At 29.1% G+C, this 10,323-nt stretch overlaps 1 protein-coding gene across 1 annotated transcript in view; it reads right to left on the bottom strand.

Moving 5' to 3' along the window:
• LOC119667153 (cAMP-specific 3',5'-cyclic phosphodiesterase-like) overlaps positions 1 to 9,352 on the bottom strand; it is a 21,443-nt gene extending 12,091 nt beyond the window's left edge. Inside the window, exons 1-4 of the mRNA XM_038076442.1 lie at positions 8,944 to 9,352; positions 5,383 to 5,487; positions 2,825 to 3,002; positions 2,604 to 2,697 (exon numbers count right to left, since the gene is read on the bottom strand). Coding sequence (XP_037932370.1) covers positions 2,604 to 2,697; positions 2,825 to 3,002; positions 5,383 to 5,487; positions 8,944 to 9,086 — 520 coding nt within the window. The 5' untranslated portion in view covers positions 9,087 to 9,352. The remainder of the gene's footprint in view (positions 1 to 2,603; positions 2,698 to 2,824; positions 3,003 to 5,382; positions 5,488 to 8,943) is intronic.
• Between the last annotated feature and the right edge of the window lie 971 nt (positions 9,353 to 10,323).

Raw genomic sequence — 10,323 nt, 5'->3', positions numbered from 1 at the left:
TTTCACTTTTCCCACTAAATATTATTTATTCCCACTTTATTTTTTAATATTTTTACTTTATTTAAAACTTTTTCAATCGTGCTTAATAACATTTACTTTTTAGTTGGCAACGCTGGGTGTGGTTTTCACGGTTTCATTACACAGTTTTTCCCAGCATTTTAACAGGCAGGTACTGTAGCCGCAACGGCAGCAGTCAAATCCTGCGTGTACGCTTGGAGTTCCTAACAACAACAGCAACAACAATAATATCGGTATTTTGTTGTTGTTGTTGTAGAAATTCACAGTACACCGTGTTATTCTTTGAATATAAAATTTCAATTTAATTTGAATTAATTTGAATTTTCTATTTTTTGGTTTTGTTTCTGTTGTGCTTGAAGACTTATTCTGCATGTTTTGCCTGTATGGACTTGCTTGTTACTCAACAACCGACTACCGCCCACATTCAGTTAGATTCACAATCATTTTAGTGGTTTCAATGTTGTTCCTTTGCACGTTACTGAAGACGGGTGCTTCGCTTAGTTACCAGAATTTTGCAATATCCTGTGTATCCTGCGAGTATTTGCAAGTTTTTATTGAAGTATTCTTATACTTCTGTGGGTATGCCACGCTTAAAACTGCGAGTAGAGGCATATAAATAAAAATAAATAAAACTTAGAGACTTCCATTTGCAGTCCTCGTGCTTCGCTGCACCCCCCATAGGCGTACACTGTTTGTACACTGAGCGGTTACCTATTCACACAATAAATGACTATAATGCTTCTAATTTTCTATTATTAAACTTTATTTTTGGTATATTTTGCATTTAGGCTTAACGTGCATATTTACTCAAGTGGAATCGCCTAATGTGTGATAAGTAAGAGGGGGGAAGATGTAAAAATCATAGCAACTACAGCAGTTACATTGAGGCACATTGAGACACCTTAAAGCAGCAACAAGCGTAATTTTTATATAATATTTTTTTTTCTGCTACTCTACTTAAAATGTATCTAAATTGCTATAAAACCGCTCGGCAATCCTACTGTGATCTTTTAATGGATAATGCATGAGCTCTTTTATGATTTGCCTCTGACGGTAGAGCGGCCCAGCATTTCATTTAAATTTTAAATTAAAGTGACTGAGTGTGTAAATTTATTGTGCAATGAAAGCTCAGGAGAATTGTGTGAATGATTTTTTTGCTTCACAATTTTATTTCATGTTTTTATCTAAACACACGTTTTCACACGTTTTTACGATAGAATGTAAGACGATTTAGGAATGTTAAAGAATTTGCTAGAGTTTCAAAGGTAGAAGTCAGGCAATGTTAGATTTCGGTACTTAGACAAAGCAAACTGGTAATTTTTTTCCATTACTTCATTATTGTAAATTCTAATAAAAAAAGGATAAACCTAAGTACCTTGATTAAAAATTATATAAATTGGTATTAATTTCATGTCTTTATATAAAAAAAAAAGAATTTTAAAGACAGCTCTAACCCACTACAACAACCACTTATCGTTTAGATATATCTAAAGTAAGACTTATATACGTATTTCGCGTAATTTAAATAGATTTTACTTATAAACACATTTATAGAAAATACAAATCTATTCCACTGATCTACGGATTATTAAATTCTACCATCTTTCAGGCAGAAATTTTTGCTATCCTGAGAATTGCCTAATTAGCCCGAAGAGAGAAAGAAAACCCTCCTTCGAAAAAAAAACCAACACACTCTATATGTCTGTCTTGCTGTGAGGTGAAGTAGTTTGAACAATTACCAATAGCGATGAAAAGGCGTTAAAAGCATACGAGAGAAAAATCCTTCGGAAGACCTATGGTCTGGTATGTGTTGTCAACGAGTATCGAATTTGCTAGAATAATGAGCTATACGAGCTCTATCGTAAGATTGAAATAGTTAAGCGCAATCGTAATCATGTGGGTGCATGTTCAAATCACGACTGGGTCATCACATTAGCAATGATTTCGTATCGTTTAACCCATATACACTTACCCAGGTTTCAAAAAGTTGTCGAATAAATTTCAAAAGATCTAAGTTTTACATTTAAAAAGTTTGACATATACACATTTTCAAATTAAGAAAAATTTGCTCTGCCAACTTGATTGGTGACACCACCTGAGTGAAGTTAACACACAGTTAAGGCTTGTTTGTGTCGTGCGAATGAAAGAAAGTGTTCCGGCTAAGGAGGTTTTCGGTTTGGTATCCACTGCTGGAAAACACAGTAGAGGACGCTGAAGGCATCTCCGAAATACCAAGTGGCGACAGAAAGTTACTGATTGGGATATCTAGCTGGGGCTTCTGAACGCAACCAAGGACGGCTTACTTTTGCACTGACCAATTAAGCGAGTAAGTTAAGCTACATTTAACTATTCTATATATTATTTCTTATTGAGGACTTTATAAATACACATTTCTAATCTAACTCTTATAAAAAATAAACATTCTTTCATAAAAAGTACATAATTTTTTGTTTATATGTACTTGTAGAATTTCATTGTATAAATCTCATATAAAAATATAATTTAGCTGAGGAGAGTTAGAGGCAGGAGTTGAAAAAACTTTTTCTATATAGTTAAGAGCATTCAAATAGTTTTGATTAACTTACCCAAGAAGGTTGAACAGATATATTCTGATATTTGGTTGCCGGATCTGCTTGATTCACTAAAGTGTGAAAGTTCTTTGTTGAGCATACGTTTGAACTGAAATTAAATTAATTTAATTAATTAACAAAATTATTGATTTAATAAAAAAAGTACACTTCACTATAATAAATCTTTTTGAATAGTGTGAAGTGTACTCTTTGAAATTCGAAGAAAATGTACTTACCTTCAACGATGCCATGTCTGATACACTGCGATGTGTTTGTATGGTTTCCAATTGATCCAAACACCAGTCTAACTCCTCGATAGTATCGGTGGCTAAACGATTGTATGCCTCATCACCTTGAGCCAATTGTACACTGGCCACTGAACCACGTCCAACCGTTGATGATTGCGTTGGTCGTCTGGATCTTGTTTGATTAATAAATGTTTTCCAAAACAAAAACAGAAACAAAAACAAAAACAAAAACACAACAAAAAGCAAAAGAACAAAAAGCCAACAACACAAACATATATACAAAAAGAATCACAAAGCAGCGCAACCATACAACAAAGCAACACAATACACCACACAACAACAGCAACAACAACAACGATAATGGCAATGAGTACAATTAGTACGAATGGTTATGAAGCAACAGGTGCAAGAATTTAAATTAAAAAAAAAATACGAATTACAATAAAATAAAAATAAAAATAAAATAAAATTGTAAATGAAAATACAAAAAAAGAAATTATAAATAAGAAAAGAAAAGTAAATGTGATAAATATAAATAAAAGCAAATAAAGCAGTTGAAGAAGAAGCATAGCAAACATTACGTTTAGTTTGTTTATGCAAAGGAAAAAAAAGAAAATGAAGTTGAATGGTTGATGAAGTTAAAAAAGTAGGCGTGGTTGTGTTGTTTTGTGATTATTGGTTTCATATAATAATTATTTGTTGTTGTTGGAAATTTTGTCAGATTATGAAAACATTTATGTTGTACATCGAGAACGAAATCACATCACAATGGATTTTCACATTTAGAAATTGTAAAAATATATTTTTTTATTTTATTTTTTTTTTCGATATTATTTTGATGCAGGAATTCAAAAAACGGAAGAGTTATGCATATAAAAAGAGAGAAAGAGAAAACAAAAGAAAAGAAAATTTGAGTTAAATTCTGGTGTACAACAATTGGATGGTAATAATAAATATTAATATAATTAACAAGAAAATTAATTCTTCACGTGAAACATCGAAAAAAACACATATTTAGGGGATTTTTTTTTCAAAATAAATTTTTTTTATTATTAGAACAAGAAGCGGCACTGCACTACAGAGAGGGAGGTAGATGGTAATAGAGAGAATGATGTAAGAAAAATATGAGCTTGCTTTTAGGAGGCTTTCGTTGAAGTTGGACATACGGTGTTATCAGTAGTGAATACGGAATTAATCGAGGACCTTAATTAGTTTAATGTTTTCATTCAACAAAAAAAATTAATACATTTTTTATTTTAATATTTCGTTTAACGTTAATGGCTCATGCCACACTAGAGTAATTGTTGAGGATTAAAATTGTTGGATTGATTGTTAATGCTTTCTACACTTCATGAATTCTGCAGGTTAAAAATTCGTATATACGAACTTTGCTTGGGTGTGTGGGTATGTAAGAACGGAAAAGAAATATTTTGAGAAGTATGTATTTTATATCGTTTTGACATTAAGAATAAAATGATCGTGTAAATGTAAAATATTGTGCATGTATTGTTTTTATAACCTCTTCTGAGTAAACTCATAAGTAATCTTTTAATCCACTAAATGCTGTGAACTGTGCGAAAACTGTTATAAAAACTAATTTTAATCTTCGATTCTTTTCACAGCCATTACCATTAAAAGGCTAATATTAAAACAAAAAGGAACTCGTTAAGAAATTAAAGTATTATTCTGAAATTAAAACCGATTCTAGTGAGAATCGGGAAAACAGAATCATTTTTATATTTTTTTAGTGTTGTTAGAAAAGAAGATTTAGAAATCCTATATGCACCTTAACAAATTTTTTTTCAAGATTGAATTTTTAAAAGTTCGTAATAAGCTACATAATGACTTTTTAATCTGTTGACATCCGTCAACTTACTAAAAGATGGTTCTAAGTCAGCTACAACATGTCTCTTTAAAGAGTAACTAATGACGTACTAAATTATGTAAAAATTATCTCTTACTTACTGAGATTTTTATGGCAGCATACTGAACCAACAAGTTTAAATAAACACTTCCGGATACCTTCTACCCAACTATTTGATGTCAATAAAATTTAAAATTTAAATTAAAATTGGAATGCTTTTCGGGGAAAATGGAGCTGCTAAACTAATATATAAGATATAAAAACACTTTTCAATTCATCCCTATGCTCTTGAAATGTTGAAATATATCATCAGAATATTTTCGATTTTCTTTTTCTTTACTTAATATGGCATTAATATTAAGAAATTTTTTGAATAATTTTTTACATTATTGTATTACATAATAATAAATATCTATTGTTTATTAATACATTATTTAGTTTAATAATGTTATGCATTAATAGTAATACACCTCAAAAAAGCTCATGCTCTTCATGTTAAGTTAAGTAAGGTTTGTAATATTACATTTCATTATTTATTCGTAAAAGTCTAAAGGTTGGGATCTACACACCAATATTTGAAAAAGAATACACTTTGGTTAGTAAAAAATTTCGTTCAAATCCTTAACAAAATGTGCATTTAAAGGGTTAACAATTAATGCAATATAAACTGGAAGTTACTCACTTGTTTGAAGCTGGAACATTTGTCAGACTTAATAGATTATTCCGTACTGAACGTAAACTGGCCAAAATTTGGGCAAATGGAGTTACAATGAGATCTTCACCATGGCTGTAAGAGACAATTAATAATAATTAATTTAATATTTAGTATAAAATGAAATAAATTTATCTTAAATATTTGTGAAGAAATTGAACTAATATAAAAAAATAAAAATTTATATAGTATTATTTTACACATTTACATTATATCAATTCATAAAAAACAATATAATTAAAGACAAAAAAAAATTGCAAACAAAATTAAAAAAAAGGAATAAAATGGAATAAAAAAAAATTTTAAAATATATTAAAAAAAATTAAGAATTAAATTGAAGAAAAAAACTTAAGAATGTATTTAATAACATTTCATATAATAATATAGCATTAATTAATGCAGTTAAGTGATCAATTAATTTATATGATTGAATAGAATATGTACATTATTGTCTATTAGTTTATACATAAATATAAAATAAATTAAGAATATTTCAAATAAAATTTGAATACAAAAATAATTTTTACATATTTACTAAATTCGTAATTTTAAATTCAAAAGCTTTTAATGCATTTAAACAATTTTAGACCATAATAATTGAATAAAAAAATGGCGATTAATTATAAAATTAAAAATATAATTTATGTAAAGTTGAGCATAATTGTGAAAAGTGAATGCTAATTAATAACTACACATGCTTTCAACGCGCGATTATTGTTGACCTTTAAACTACTCGACGCGCACACCCCCCAATTTATAAGCAGATAATCCAATTTTACCGCCCACCCTCATCTCCACCCCCACAACTGCTTAAAATGCTTAATTAAATATTTTTTTTTTCTAATCATTTCAAAGGTTGCCAAAGTTGTTAAATTTTGTGAAATATTTTGGGTTGCGACTAAAAATATCAAGAAGTCACATAAACAGAAAAAAAAATCCAATGGAACGAAAAAATGTGATGAGGCATGTGAGTGTCACTTAATGACGTCATTCGCATTGGCAATTTAAATATTGCCAGATTTTTATAGATTATTCTGTGTAATAAAAAGATTTAAATTAATATTCTTCCCCTCACATTGTTGGTGTTTTATTTTGATTAAATTATGTTTTTGTGTGTGTATTAGTGACACAGAATTTCGGCACTCCATTGTTGTTGCTGTGTTTCGGTTGTGGTTGACATTAAAGCTAATTAAATTTAAATTTAAAGATTTTTCATATTTTCATAAATATTAGATTTGTAGCTTTTGCCATGCCATGCCGTGAACATAAATTTTCTTTGCTTAATTTATGAATTTTCTAAGAATTAATGAACCTTGTATCTGTGCTAAACATTCCGTGGACACAGGGACAGTAGGCAATGGCTTTGGCCTTAATTTAGTTGAAATATATGAGTATCTGCCAAAGAATCACTTTATTTGTTGAACAAATTTGGGCAGATAAGCCCTCAAATCTCAAGATCAATCAAATCCAAACTGGACAAGCAACTCACTCGTCACTAGTTAGTTAACTAGACGTAAACTTATTTCAAGTTTAAAAATCTTTCTGCAGAGTTTATTTCCTGCAATCTTTCACTATAAATGAATTTCTGGTTCTTTTTAGTGTTGTTAATTAGCACTTTTGCGCGTTCTAGGTGCTTTTAACTCGTTTTTGCATCTTTGAGCTTGCACTTTTGCTTATTTTTGGTTCTGTTTTTGCAAAACTAGTTTATCTTTGCTATTTGTTTTGATTGATTGAAACCGATAATGGGTTGTTATGGCTATTTAGGTAAGTGCATAAGTAACTTGCGTATTGAATACTGGAAAAAAAAGAAAAACAAGGTTGAGAAATAGTTTGGCTGCCAATATTAAAGCATTTCGCTCTGTTTGCTAACAAACCTATGACTCTGAAGAACATTCCAAGTATAAACCGTAAAAGAATAAATTTACTCTTCATTACATTAAGAAATGAAATCTTATTCTTGAGTATGTAGTAATAAATTGGTATTTATGTTTTAGCATAGATTGGTGCTTGGAGAGAAGAAAAAGGTCTACTGTCACTACAATAACTAGTTAAAGCAAAAATCATTCATTTTCAACTCATGTAAGGTAGATGAATTAGAAAGAGGATCAAATTCTTCTCAATTAGTTAAAAAACTTGTTTAGATTACAGATTCCTCGTAATTATTAAATGCAAGTAATATTGGAAATAACACCCAGTGTGTTAAAAAATTATGCGAACAATCGTTTAAGCCTGGTTCTGGACAAGGCTGTATATAGACACAACAGTTCTCCATTTCGACAGGTTCGATAGCGCAGGCCGACCCTGGCTAACTCTGGAAAAGTTGTATATGTATGTATGTAATCGGCACAGATGTAAGTTAAAAAGTAATATGTAAGAAAAATATAATTTATAAAGATAAATACATATAAAATACATGTAAAAATTATTTCTAAAGCATTAAATAATAAATATTATTTTATATAATTTTTAATGATATTGCTGCTAATACCCTGTACGTCATTGTTTAATTAATAAAAGTTTTCTTAAATACTCATACACAATGACGTCCTTGTTAATTTCCTTCTGTTTGAATTTATTTTAATAAATGAATGTGTATTTATAAAGTTGAAAAGAAGAAAAATTAAGAATCAGAGACACTTATTTCGGTGACCCTGTTTCATTAAAATGCCATCAAGAAAAATATTACAACAACAACACTAACGACAACAGCAACTAGTACAAAAATAACATGCAATACATAAAAAACAAATTATAGAAAATGTTCTGCCATGATTTCAGGCACGTAGAGTGTACGGCAACAGCACATAAAAAAGACAAAATATTATATACTCGTATATATATATATATATATATATACACAATATTTATATATTTTACATAAATATAGATTTATAATGTATAGAAAAATTATGTCTTTAGCTTTTAAAAAGATTAATATTTATTTTTCTATTTTTTGTTTTCTTTTTTTTAATTTTTTTTTTATTTCTTTAAATAAATTACTAATTTCAATTTGAGTAGAAGCGAGTTTCTGTAAAAGCAAACAAGAAAGTTAAGCAATCACAGCCCAACGGCTGCAATATAAACAACAACAACAACAGTTGTAGTAATAAATGTTACAGCAAAAATAATTTGAATTAAGCAGTTTATGTATTTTAACATATTTATGTTACTCATACTTAACATTAACAACAACAGCAGTAGTTGTAATAGTAAATGTTACAGCAAAAAAACAATTTGAATTAAGCAATTTATGGATTTTAACATATTTATGTTACTCATACTTAATATTAACAATAACAACAACTACAACAGCAGTCGTAGTAGTAGTAGTAAATGTTACAGCAAAAACAATTTGTATGGAGCAGCTAATGGCTTTTAACATATTTATGTTACTCATACGGACTGTGTGCCGTTTGTGTTGCGTTAACTTAACAGCAAATGTAAAATGTCATAAATTATAAGTGTATTACAAAATGTAATTATAAATGCAGTTGATTAAGCGATTAATTGATAGTATTACTTAATGTGTACCTTCTTGACTTAATTGAGAACATATTATCACGATCGGCTGTTATAGTCATAGCCAAATCGTCATGTAAAATGGCGGGAATCATATTGAAGAATGAGTGCACCCGAGGCAGCGACTGTGAGCCGCCAGAATTCTTATTCAACATTTTGCTTATTGCTTATTTTTTTTTGAATAAATATGTAGGACTAGATAAATTTATGGATATGTAAAATTGCACAGAATTGCAATTTGTTGCCCCTTTGAGCTAGAAATAAATTCTTAACTCGTAAATGAACTGCGAATCTTTGTTTGTCTTTTTCCTTTGTGTACAATTGCAGGCGTAATAATATTCATAAATCGCTTTTGTAAACTTCTGCGCCTTATTTCCTTAATTTCACAAACAAAACAATTTTGTGTCGCATTGACAAATTTTAGTTATTTTCACATTTAATATTTTTGCAGAAAAATATATCAATTAAGTGCTGTACTGTATCATAATAATATTTTGTATAGCTTTTAGAGGTAAACACTTTTTAACTTTGTTATTTTCTTATTGCTTATATTCAATTTCAATTTCACTTTCATAATTATTTTGTTTTGTAAATATTTGCAATTGTATAAATTATAATTTTTTTCACAAAATTATTTTAATTTTTTTTATTTAATTCATAAAAATTCTTCAGCTTCCATTTTTTAGTGTTTAGCATGAAGTATTTAAAATATGTTAAATATTTGTATATTTTTTATATAAATGAATACTGAACAATTTGCAGATATATAAGTATTTCTTTTTTGCTTTTTTAAAATTTTTTTAATTTTTTTAGATGATCGAAATTATTCGATTTGAAGACGTAAGGCACACGCACTACACTTTACAACGATTGAACTGAAAATTTTTGCTTAATGCGCGTTTCTCAGACTACCGATTTTCTTAGCATCATTTCAATGCGAATGCTGCGAGCTCTTTGAAGAAATCTTGAAATTGCCTAAAGATGTGCGATACGACGGCTGCTGTGCTGTTTACTCAATTCTTCACTGATATAAAAAAAAGAAAAAAAACAGAAAAAAAAAACAAAAAAATAATAAAATATGAATCTACACTATTAAGAATTTTCATAGTTATTTTTGAGTGAATTTCATTTCATTTCATTTCATTTTCTGTGGCTGGGCATATTTTTGTTTTCAACAAATTAATTTAAATCTCTTCGCACGCTCCTTGCCTCTTGCGCCGTGCCCCGTGCCCCTTGCACCATGTCCCATGATTTTCACTATTAAAATAATAATGTGGATTTGCTTGAATTTTCTCCACTTCACTTACCTACCGTAATAAAATTTTTAATAATATGAATTTGTTCCAAGAGTGCCGATCGCTGTGTTCTATTTGTTTGCCCATTTGTTCTTGC

The sequence above is a fragment of the Teleopsis dalmanni genome, chromosome 1, assembly GCF_002237135.1.
Source record: "Teleopsis dalmanni isolate 2A chromosome 1, ASM223713v2, whole genome shotgun sequence".
Lineage (NCBI taxonomy): Eukaryota > Metazoa > Arthropoda > Insecta > Diptera > Diopsidae > Teleopsis > Teleopsis dalmanni.
Note: the sequence above shows the minus strand (reverse complement) of the source record. Positions and strands in the feature narration are given on the sequence as shown.